Genomic DNA, 13,408 nt, shown 5'->3' on the forward strand with positions numbered 1-13,408 from the left:
TTCAAACCACCAGACAGATACAGAGGCTATGTGCAGTAGTTAACGCATCGTCTGCATTATGTGGCAGAATAACCCCACTGCAGCTATGAAGGTGACTGGCAGTTTACCCAGCTCACCTTAGGGTAGAATATAGTTAATGTTGAAGAAACAAGTGTTTTAGGAAATGTTCTGTCAACAAAAAGGAGTTGATGTTTCATGAATTGATTCACTTTAAAGACAGAAAAGTTTGTTTATGAATTCATATGTTAGGAGACAAAAGTTTATTACAGAGGGATGGACTATAAACATAAATTAATGTAATGTGATGTTTTTAAACATTTTTAGAAATACATGTCTTAAAAAACTGAAAGAAACGGTGATGTGGTGGATTGTAACTATTTTATTATAGTGCAGGGAGCGAGTATATTCATGACCTCATAAAATAGGATTGGGCAAGTGAGTCTGCATGCACCCAGTGAAGGCAGTCTCCGGGGGTTATGTTGCTAGCTATGTTTTTGTTTCACTAAAATTATCTTTGCCTCCGAATTCTTCATATAAAGCATAACACTAGAATGACGAGGAAAGAATTGCCCACATTAAAGTTTGCACCATTTTTTTTTGCTTTAGAGGGAACTGACTTATGCAGAACAAATTGTTAACAACGCAATGACACTTACGAGAGGGAAGGTAATCATGACATGCAGGGATTCTTTTAGTAACCATTGAAAGTCTATGCCCGATGATCATAAAACCTTGTGGTTTGGCCACTTCGTTATCCTGTCGCTCTTGATCCTTCTTGTAAGCAGTGATGGAATAAGTACCCAATTGCCATACTTAAAATACGCCTTAATAGAGTAACAGTAAAGATACCTTAATAGAAAATGATTCAAGTTAACGTGAAAGTCACCCATTAAAATCCTACTTGAGTAAAAGTCTAAAGTATTTGGTTTTAAATGTATACTTCAGTATCAAAGGTAAATGTAATTGGTAAAATATACTTAAGTATCAAAAGTAAAAGTATAAGTCATTTCAAATTCCGTATATTAAGCAAACCAGAAAGTACCATTTTCTTGTTTGTTTTTATGTATGATTAGCCAGAGGCACATTCCAACCCTCAGACATCATTAACAAACTAAGCATGTGTTTAGTGAGTCCGCCAGATCAGAGGCAGTAGAGATGACCAGGAATGTTTTCTTGATAAGTGTGTGAATTAGACCATTTTCCTGTCCTGCTAAGGATTCAAAATGTAACAAGTACTTTTGGGTGTGAGGGAAAATGTATGGAGTAGAAAGTACATAATTTTCTTTAGGAATGTAGTGATGTAAAAATAAAAGTTGTCAAAAATCTAAATAGTAAAGTAACGTACAGATACCCCAAAAAACTACTTAAGTAGTACTTTCAAGTATTTTTACTTAAGTACTCCAGCACTGGTTGTGAGTAGCTATTTGTCTTCACCTATTGATAACTGGTTACTTATTGATTATCGAGCTACTTACTACATGTCAACAATGGTTCTGTAATGTAGAAATCCCATACTGCAACATTTTTTTACACCAGTATCTGTGGTTGTCAGTGTTACAGTTGCCTTCTTCAATATACATTATGATTGTTGTCTGGCTAGGATGGCACAGACATCTTGCTAACACACTTTGAACATTTACTTTTTTATTTATCACCAAGCGTTGGCTCTGTTCCTGCAGACAAAATAATAGACTGGTCCCGTTGTTCAAACCCAGTCAAGAATGGACTTTACAGTCTTCTTGTACAGTCTGCTCCTTTGCCGCTGCTGTGCAGCATGTTTTCGTGCAGGCCGGAAACGAGGTGGCGTCATAACCATAGAATTAGGAATTAGAATACTATTTAATTTATTAAGTAATTTAATAGGATCTCTATGGTCACACCAACATTGAACCGGAACCGTCAGGCCACGGCCACTAGGTCGCATCATTGCTCTCTATTCCTCTATAGAGTAAAAAAAAGGTGGCTCTTGCTCGCTTGCTTGTCCCTTTCGACTTGTTGCAGTCACATTGCACAAAAAATGCATTAAGATAATTCAGTCAAATGCAACAAATATGTAGGCTAGTGTCGATATGTTACGTATCTGCTAGTATCACTGGTTTAGCCTACTTGGTTACAAGGCTATAGACGAATTTCATACTTACAATACTTATCTTCTTATTGCAGGCCTGATTCTTCTTATTGTAGGTATATGTATACCTTTAATTCTGAAAAATAAATAAAGCGAACTTGTACATGCAATAAACTATTTTATTGAGCCTACATTACACCCATGCATATACTTTTTAAATGATGGACGTGTCATTGCAATGTACTGGACGATACTCCGGATAGAGACAATTAACTCCACTCCATACGTTTATATATCTCTCTTCGTGCTGTCTTTTATCCAGGCCATAAAATGCATTCCATGTGACCCGATTTTAAAGATGCATGCAGTGATCAAGAGGAATCGAGGGGGGCACCCATGCTCCCTTTCAGAAAGATAGAGAGCTAGAGGTTGGGGGAAAAAAGAGAAATACTGTATTTGCGCTGCAGAGGCTTATTAAACTTGGGCTCCAAACTGAGAGGTTCAGGAGACAAGGAGATACGCAATGTTCCCGAAGCAGCGGGTGCAGGTATGTACACGCTCTAACATTATGATCTCTAAGGTATTTTAGGCTATAGCGAATGCAAAAGGTGCAATATAACATGAATGGAGGAGATGGCTCCTCATGTGAATAGCAATGATGGTAAGCATCGCTTTAGTTATTTGATTACTAGCCTACGGCATTTCATTTACAAATGTTCTGGAAAAAAAGTGAAACACTATAAAATACCCTATTTTACCTAAACCGTTTGTCGATGATTATCAATTGGAATGTTAATTAGATGTTGACAATGTCGATATATAAACAATAGAATGGTAAATTATATGAGATCTGATTAATTGGTCATTTCAATGGAACATTTAAGCACCATTTAAAGCACCATTTTATGTACCTAAACACAATCTCATCGTGGGTGGGCAAATGATTGTGAGCCCAACGGTCAAGTCAGAATTTAGCGCTATCCACGGGACTGAAACCAGCCGCGCAAACCAACCATCGCACAAATCAACTTTTAATCAGCCTCCTGTAGGCGGTTTTTACTGTAGGCTATATATTATGAAAGGCGTTCAACGTCGTTTCTGACTGTCCGCAGCTCTGGATAAGAGCGTCTGCTAAATGACTGTAATGTATCAAATGGTTTTACATTACTGTAGACTATTAGGACTTGAATTATTCAAGATTGAATGTCAGATTGGCTTCTGCAGCAGCCTATAACTATATTTGCCTTTGCTTCATTGCGAAGTTGTGTAGCCTATTAAAAGAGTTGCCAAAGATAGATTGGCAACACATAGCTGTTTATCATCACTTGTTGCAAAACTTGTATCACTTGTATCAAACTTAAATTAACATGTCTCTCATCAGCAGGAAAGACATCAGTGAAAGAGGGATGGTAAGGAGATGATGGATCTTCAATTAAACTTGGATCCTCAGCTCTCTCCAATGGCCAAGCGGACATGATTATATCCCCAAGACTGCTGACACAATGTGGAATATGATTTACCTGAATGCTATTCGGTTTTTGTATTTCCTTATTCTAGTGTATGATGCGTTCGTCTCCCCCAGTAACATATTTGAGAGGTCGGTGGTTTCTAAAGCTGCTGGGTCCCGCTCGGTGGCCAGAATGGACGGGGACATTATAATCGGTGCACTGTTCTCGGTCCACCACCAACCATCAACAGAGCAGGTAGCGGAGAGGAAGTGCGGGGAGGTTCGGGAACAGTACGGAATCCAACGAGTAGAAGCGATGTTCCACACCTTGGACAGAATCAACTCAGATCCGAACCTTCTACCCAACATCACTCTGGGGTGCGAGATCAGGGACTCCTGCTGGCACTCCTCGGTGGCTCTGGAACAGAGTATTGAGTTCATTAGAGACTCTCTCATCTCGATCCGGGATGACGACAACAAAGATGGTACATCCAGACAGTGGTGCATTGATGGGACGCCTGCAAGCCAACCGCCCACTACCAAGAAACCCATAGCAGGTGTCATTGGACCTGGATCCAGCTCAGTGGCTATCCAGGTCCAAAACCTCCTGCAGCTGTTTAACATCCCTCAGATAGCCTATTCTGCGACCAGCATAGATCTGAGTGACAAAACGCTCTTCAAGTATTTCCTTAGGGTTGTGCCCTCTGACACTCTCCAAGCCAGAGCCATCTTGGACATTGTCAAACGCTATAACTGGACCTATGTGTCAGCAGTCCATACAGAGGGTAAGACACTTCACTTTCCTTGTTAAGTTTCTAATCCAAGAAGTAATTGGCCTGCATGTTGCCTACTGGCCATCAATGCCTATTCAAACACAATTTTGATAAAGTTGTGTTGGGGATTGAACTGTGAATATTCACATTCTAGATATACATATTTCTATCCAATTGATTATGATCAGTCATAACACAGGAGGATGCTTGAGGGGAAAACGGCTCATAACAATCGCGGAGCAAATGGAACGGCATCAAACACCTGGAAACCACGTCTTTGATGTATTTGATACCATTCCACTGAATCCGCTCCAGTCATTACCACGAGCCCGTCCTCCCCAATTAAGGTGACACCAACCTCCTGTTATTCATAATTCATAATCATAATGGATTTAGGTCAAAAAAGGAGAGGGGTTCAACATCATCCACCAAAGTTAATAGCCTGTGCTTGTTCATTCAGGCCTTCCTCAGCCCTCTGGCCTACAATTCACGAGGAATCCTTGACAGGTACAAACCATTAAAGAGAAGCCACTTTTTCATGGTCAAATTCTGTGGTTGCTACAGATTTGAGTGGGCAACAATCCTAGCCCTTCAAGGTTCCTCAACCCTGGCCTAGCCAGCAGTGTTTGAGGGGCTTAATTGGGTGTGGAGAGAAGTCTCAGAGCAGTAAAGGTAGCAAAATGTTTGGATTCAACTTTAGGTTTAGTAGGAGGGAATAGCCGGTGTGTAGTTTGAGTTTGGCACATGATTATGACAGGCTTGGATCTATGAGGTTCTGTACTGTCAGTCAGTGTCAATGGTCAGTCACATCAGTCCATGTCCATGAACTCAACTATTAATTAGCATTTTTTTACACAAGCTATATCAAATATCAAAGCTATATCAACACACTATCAGATGGGTATACATATGGACACATTGGTTTTCCTTATGTTCCATTTGAATGGATCCAGCAATGCTGAAAGCAACAGATTGTTATTATTTTCCATAATTGAAGTAGTTCAAATAGCAATCAGACTACAAAAAAAATCAATAAACAATACTACCGTAGAAGCTTGAACATGACAGCATTCCATATAATTATTTGTGTTGATGTACATACACAAAGATATCATCTTGTTTTGTTGGTTTATCAATTTCTGTTTAGAAATTAATGTGTGCTATTTACTACAGCAACCCACTGCTCACAATTCACTACCACAATCCACTACAAAAAATTCACTACCAGAACCCAATATTCACTACCGCAACCTACTGCTCACTATTCACTACTGTAACCTACTACTCACTAATCATTACCACAACCTACTACTCACTATTCACCACCGCAAAAACCTATTCACTATTCACTACCACAACCCACTGCTCACTATTCACAATCACAATCACAACCCACTACTTACTATTTACTATTTACTACCACAACCCACTACTCACTACTCACTGTTCGCTGCCACAACCTACTACTCACTATTCACCACCACAACCCACTACTCACTATTCATTACCACAATCCACTACTCACTATTCACTATTCACTACCACAACCCACTACTCACTATTCACCACCATAACCCACTACTCACTATTCACCGCCACAACCCACTACTCACTATTTGATAACGCAACCAACTGTTCACTATTCACAACCACAAGCCACTATTAATTATTCAAAACCACAACCCACTACTCACTACTCACTATTTGCTACCACAACCCATAAACGAACTACTCACTATTCACTACCACAACCCACAACTCACTATTCACTACCACAACCCACTGCTCACTTTTCACTAACACAACCCAATGCTCACTATTCACTTCCACAACCCACTACATACTATTCACTACCACAACCCAGTACTCACTATTCACCACCACAACCCACTACACATTATTCACTACAACAGCCCACTGCTCAATATTCACTACCACAATCACTGCTCATTATTCACTACCACAACCCCCTACTCACTATTCACTACCCACTACTCACTATTAACTACCCACTACCCACTACTCACTACTCACTACTCATTACCACAACCCATTGCTCACTATTCACTACCACAACCTTCTAGTCAGTAATCACTACTCACTATTTGCTACCACAACTCACTACTCACTATTCACAACCCACTACTCACTATTCACTACCCGCTACTACATTTTCACTACCACAACCCACTACTCACTATTCACTACCCACTACTCACTATTCACTACCCACTACTCACTTTTTACGACCCACTACTACATTTTCACTACCACAACCCACTGCTCACTATTCACTACCCACTACTCACTATTCACTACCCACTACTCACTATTCAATACCCACTACTCACTATTCACTACCCGCTACTACATTTTCACTACCACAACCCACTGCTCACTATTCACTACCACAACCGACTACTCACTATTCACTACCACAACCCACTTTTCACTACCGCAACCCACTGCTCACTACTCATTACCACAACCCACTGCTCACTATTCACTAACACAACCTACTACTCACTATTCACTACCGCAACCCACTATTCACTATTCCCTATTTTCTACCACAACCCACTACTCACAATTCACTACCACAACCCACTACTCACTATTCACTACCAACTATTCAAATCAAATGTGTTTATATAGCCCTTCTTACATCAGCTGATATCTCAAAGTGCTGTACAGAAACCCAGCCTAAAACCCCAAACATCTCTACCGCTACTGCTGTCTCTAGATAGTTGAAAACAGCAGGCCTGGGACAGGTAGCACGTCCGGTGAACAGGTCAGGGTTCCATAGCCACAGGCAGAACAGTTGAAACTGGAGCAGCAGCACGGCCAGGTGGACTGCGCACAGCAAGGAGTCATCATGCCAGGTAGTCCTGAGGCATGGTCCTAGGGCTCAGGTCCTCCAAGAGAGAGAAAGAAAGAGAGAAAGAGAGAATTAGAGAGAGCATACTTAAATTCACACAGGACACCGGACAAGACAGGAGAAGTACTCCAGATATAACAAACTGACCCTAGTCCCCCGACACATAAACTACTGCAGCATAAATACTGGAGGCTAAGACAGGAGGGGTCAGGAGACACTGGGGCCCCATCCGATGATATCCCCGGACAGGCCCAAACAGGAAGGATATAACCCCACCCACTTGCCAAAGCACAGCCCCCACACCACGAGAGGGATATCTTCAACCACCAACTTACCATCCTGAGACAAGGCCGAGTATAGCCCACAAAGATCTCCGGCACGGCACAACCCAAGGGGGGGGGGCGCCACCCCAGACAGGAAGATCATGTCAGTGACTCAACCCACTCAAGTTATGCACCCCTCCTAGGACGGCATGGAAGAGCAGCAGTAAGCCAGTGACTCAGCCCCTGTAATAGTTTTAGAGGCAGAGAATCCCAGTGGAGAGAGGGGAACCGGCCAGGCAGAGACAGCAAGAGCGGTTCGTTGCTCCAGATCCTTTCTGTTCACCTTCACACTCCTGGGCCAGACTACACGCAATCATATGACCCACTGAGGAGATGAGTCTTCAGTAAAGACTTAAAGGTTGAGACAGAGTCTGCGTCTCTCACATGGGTAGGCAGACAATTCCATAAAAATGTAGCTCTATAGGAGAAAGCCCTGCCTCCAGCTGTTTGCTTAGAAATTCTAGGGATAATTAGGAGGCCTGCGTCTTGTGACATACCTACGTGTAGGTATGTACGGCAGGACCAAATCGGAAAGATAGGTAGGAGCAAGCCCATGTAATGCTTTGTAGGTTAGCAGTAAAACCTTGAAATCAGCCCTTGCCTTAACAGGAAGCCAGTGTAGGGAGGCTAGCATTGGAGTAATATGATCACATTTTTGGGTTCTGGTCAGGATTCTAACAGCCGTATTTATCACTAAGTTTATTTAGTGCTTTATCCGGGTAGCCGGAAAGTAGAGCATTGCAGTAGTCTAACCTAGAAGTAACAAAAGCATGGATTAATTTTTCTGCATCATTTTTGGACAGAAAGTTTCTGATTTTTGCAATGTTACTAAGATGGAAAAAAGCTGTCCTTGAAACAGTCTTGTTATGCTCGTCAAAAGTGAGGTCCAGAGTAACGCCGAGGTCCTTCACAGTTTTATTTGAGACGACTGTACAACCACCAAGATTAATTGTCAGATTCAATAGAAGACCTCTTTGTTTCTTGGGACCTAGAACAAGCATCTCTGGTTTGTCCGAGTTTAAAAGTAGAACGTTTGCAGCCATCCACTTCCTTATGTCTGAAACACAGGCTTCTAGCAAGGGCAATTTTGGGGCTTCACCATGTTTCATTGAAATGTACAGCTGTGTGTCATCTTCATAGCAGTGAAAGTTAACATTATGTTTTCGAATGACATCCCCAAGAGGTAAAATATATAGTGAAAACAATAGTGGTCCTAAAACAGAACCTTGAGGAACACTGACATTTACAGTTGATTTACAGTTGATACAGTTGATACAGTTGATACAGTTGATTTACAGTTGCTATTCACTATTCACTGCCGCAACCCGCTACTCAATTTTCATGACCACAATCCACTACTCACTATTCACTACCCACTACTCACTATTCACTACCCACTACTAACTTTTCACTACCCACAACTCACTATTCATTACCACAACTCACTGCTCATAATTCACTACCACAATCGACTACTCCCTATTCACTACAACAACCATCTGGTCACTATTTACTGCAACAACATACTACAGACTATTCACTACCACAACCCACTGCTCACGAATCCCAACCACAACCCACTCCTCACTATTCACTTTTTGCTACCACAACCCATTACTCACTACTCACTATTCACTACCACAACCCACTACTCACTATTCATTACCACAACCCACTGCATACCATTTAACTACCACAACGCACTACTCACTATTCACTACCTCAACCCACTACGCACTATTCACAACCACAACCCACTACTCCCTATTCACTATCACAACCTACTACTCACTATTCACTTCAACAACAAACTGCTCACTATTCTCTACCACAACCTGCTTTTCATTATTCACTACCACAACACACTACTCACTATTCCTAACCACAACCCACTACTCACTATTCACTATTCACTACCACAACCCACTACTCACTATTCTCCATCACAACCCATGACTCACTATTCACTATTCACTACCACAACCCACTACTCACTATTCCCAATCACAGCCCACTGCTCACTATTCACTACCACAATCCACTGCTCACTATTCACTACAACAACCCACTATTCACTAGCCACTATTCACTACTCACATTTCACTACCCAAAACTCACTTTTCACTACAACAACCCACTGCTCGCGATTCACTACCACAACCCAGTACTCACTATTCAATATCACGTCCCACTGCTCACTATTCACTAACACAACCCACTACTCATTATTCACTACCACAACCCACTGCTCACTATTCACTACCACAACCCACTACACACTATTCACTACCACAACCCACTACTCACTTTTCACTACCGCATCCCACTATGCACTATTCACAACCACAACTCCCTATTCACTATCACAACCTACTACTCACTATTCACCACCACAACCCACAACTCACTATTCACTACAACAACCCACTGCTCACTATTCACTTCCACAACCTGCTATTCATTATTCACTACCAAAACCCACTATTCACATTCACTACTACATCCCACTACTCACTATTCACTACCACAACCCACTGCTCACTGCTCACTATTCACTACCACAACCCATTGCACATTATTCACTACCACAACCCACTACCCACTACTCACTATTCACTACCTTAACCAAATACGCATTATTTACAACTATAACCCACTATTCACTATTCACTACCACAATTCACTACTCACTGTTCAATACAACAACCCACTGCTCATTATTCACTAGCACAACCCAGTACTCACTATTCACTACCACAACCTACCACTCAATATTCACTACTCACTATTCACTATTCAATACCCACTACTTACTTTTCACTACCCACTACTCACAATTTAATATTCACAATCACAACCCACTACTCACTATTCACTACCACAACCCACTACTCAATACTCACTACCCGCTATTCACTATTCACTACCGCAACCTGCCTCTCACTATATACTTCCACAATCCACTGCTCACTGTTTACTATCACAACCCACTACTCACTATTCACTACCCACTACTCCCTATTCACAATCCACTATTCACTACCACAACCCACTGCTCACTATTCACTACCACAATCCTCTGCTCACTATTCACTACCACAACCCACTATTCACTACCCACTACTCACGTTTCACTACCCAAAACTCACTTTTCACTACCACAACCCCCTGCTCACTATTCAATACCACGTCCCACTGCTCACTATTCACTACCACAGGTCACTTTTCACTACCACATCCCACTATGTACTATTCACAACCACAACCCACAACTCCCTATTCACTACCACAACCTACTACTCACTATTCACCACCACAACCCTCTACTCACCATTCATTATTCACCACCACAACCCACTACTCACTATTCACTACAACACCCCACTACTCACGATTCACTTCCACAACCCACTACTCACTATTCACAACCACAACCACAACCCACTACTCACTACCACAACCCACTACTCACTACTTACTATCCACAATCACAACCCACTACTCACTATTCACTACCACAAGCAACTGCTCACTATTCACTACCGCAACCCACTGCTCACTATTCACTACCGCAACCCACTGCTCACTATTCACTACTGCAAACTACTACCCACTATTCACTACTACAACCCACTGTTCCCTATTCACTACCACAACCACAACCCACTACTCACTATTCACTACAACACCCCACTACTCACTATTCACTTCCACAACCTGCTATTCATTATTCACTACCACAACCCACTACTCTCTATCCACAATCACAACCCACTGCTCACTGCTCACTACTCACTACCACAACCCACTGTTCACTATTCACTACCACAATCCTCTGCTCACTATTCACTACCACAACCCACTATTCACTACCCACTACTCACGTTTCACTACCCAAAACTCACTTTTCACTACCACAACCCCCTGCTCACTATTCAATACCACGTCCCACTGCTCACTATTCACTACCACAGGTCACTTTTCACTACCACATCCCACTATGTACTATTCACAACCACAACCCACAACTCCCTATTCACTACCACAACCTACTACTCACTATTCACCACCACAACCCTCTACTCACCATTCATTATTCACCACCACAACCCACTACTCACTATTCACTACAACACCCCACTACTCACGATTCACTTCCACAACCCACTACTCACTATTCACAACCACAACCACAACCCACTACTCACTACCACAACCCACTACTCACTACTTACTATCCACAATCACAACCCACTACTCACTATTCACTACCACAAGCAACTGCTCACTATTCACTACCGCAACCCACTGCTCACTATTCACTACCGCAACCCACTGCTCACTATTCACTACTGCAAACTACTACCCACTATTCACTACTACAACCCACTGTTCCCTATTCACTACCACAACCACAACCCACTACTCACTATTCACTACAACACCCCACTACTCACTATTCACTTCCACAACCTGCTATTCATTATTCACTACCACAACCCACTACTCTCTATCCACAATCACAACCCACTGCTCACTGCTCACTACTCACTACCACAACCCACTGTTCACTATTCACTACCACAAGCAACTGCTCACCATTCACTACCACAACCCACTACTCACTATTCACAACCTACTATTCACTACCACAACCCGCTACTCACTATTCACAACCACACCCCACTACTCCATATTCACTATCTGTAAATGTTTTCCTCCCCTTCCTCTGAAGAGGTGTAGCAAGGATCGGACCAAGATGCGACGTGGTAAGTGTCCATGGTTTTTAACCTCTTACACCTATGGTGGCGCTATTTCATTTTTGGAAGAAAAACGTTCCCGTTTTAAACAAGATATTTTGTCACAAAAAGATGCTCGACTATGCATATAATTGCTACTGTTCGAAAGAAAACACTCTGACGTGTCCAGAAATACAAATATCTTCTCTGTGCGTGCCCTTTAACGTGAGCTTCAGGCAAAACCAAGATGACTTGGCATCCAGGAAATGACAAGGATTTTTGAGGCTCTGTCTTTCATGATCTCCTTATATGGCTGTGAACGCAAGAGGAATGAGTCTGCCCTTTCTGTCGTTTCCCCAAGGTGTCTGCAGCATTGTGACGTATTTGTAGGCAGATCATTGGAAGATTGACCATAAGAGACCACATTTACCACGTGTCCGCCCGGTGTCCTGCGCCGAAATTGGTGCGCAAAAGTCACCTGCCAGTATTTTTCCATGGGGCACAGAGAGAAGCAAGCTTCCACGAACTGCATGTCAATGAAGAGATATGTGAAAAAACACCTTGAGGATTGATTCCAAACAACGTTTGCCATGTTTCGGTCGATATTATGTAGTTAATCCGGAAAAGTTTCACGTTGTAGGTGACTGCATTTTCGGTTCGTTTCGGTAGCCAGGCGCAATGTAGAAAACGGAACGATTTCTCCTACACACAGATGCTTTCAGGAAACACTGCGCATCTGGTATGTGGCTGGGAGTCTCCTCATTGAAAACATCAGAAGCTCTTCAAAGGTAAATGATTTTATTTATTTGGTTATCTGGCTTTTGTGAAAATGTTGCGTGCTACATGCTACACAAAATGCTATGCTAGCTTAGCATACTCTTACACAAATTAGTCAATTTCTATGGTTCAAAAGCATATTTTGAAAATCTGAGATGACAGTGTTGTTAAGAAAAGGCTAAGCTTGAGAGCAAACGCATTATTTTAATTTTATTTGCGATTTTCAGAAATCGTTAACGTTGCGTTATGCTAATGAGCCTGAGGCTTAGTCACAATCCCGGATCCGGGATGGGGAGTTTCAAGAGGTTAATATGAAAAACTCAACATGAACACAAATACAAATACAAAACAATAAACGTGAACAAAACCGAAACAGTACTGTGTGGCGAACAAACCCAGTACC

The 13,408-nt window shown here is 42.1% G+C and overlaps 1 protein-coding gene across 3 annotated transcripts in view; it reads left to right on the forward strand.

Annotated features, from left to right (window-relative positions):
* The first annotated feature begins 2,508 nt into the window (after positions 1-2,508).
* The window catches only part of LOC135525565 (metabotropic glutamate receptor 1-like), a 52,038-nt gene continuing 41,138 nt past the window's right edge, over positions 2,509-13,408 (forward strand). For 2 of the 3 annotated variants that reach the window (XM_064953255.1, XM_064953257.1), the window contains exons 1-2: positions 2,509-2,615; positions 3,450-4,300. In XM_064953255.1, the coding sequence (XP_064809327.1) occupies positions 3,571-4,300 (730 nt within the window). In that variant the 5' untranslated portion in view covers positions 2,509-2,615; positions 3,450-3,570. The remainder of the gene's footprint in view (positions 2,616-3,449; positions 4,301-13,408) is intronic. The other variant, XM_064953256.1, reaches the window with a different exon arrangement.

Source organism: Oncorhynchus masou, chromosome 32 (assembly GCF_036934945.1).
Source record: "Oncorhynchus masou masou isolate Uvic2021 chromosome 32, UVic_Omas_1.1, whole genome shotgun sequence".
Lineage (NCBI taxonomy): Eukaryota > Metazoa > Chordata > Actinopteri > Salmoniformes > Salmonidae > Oncorhynchus > Oncorhynchus masou.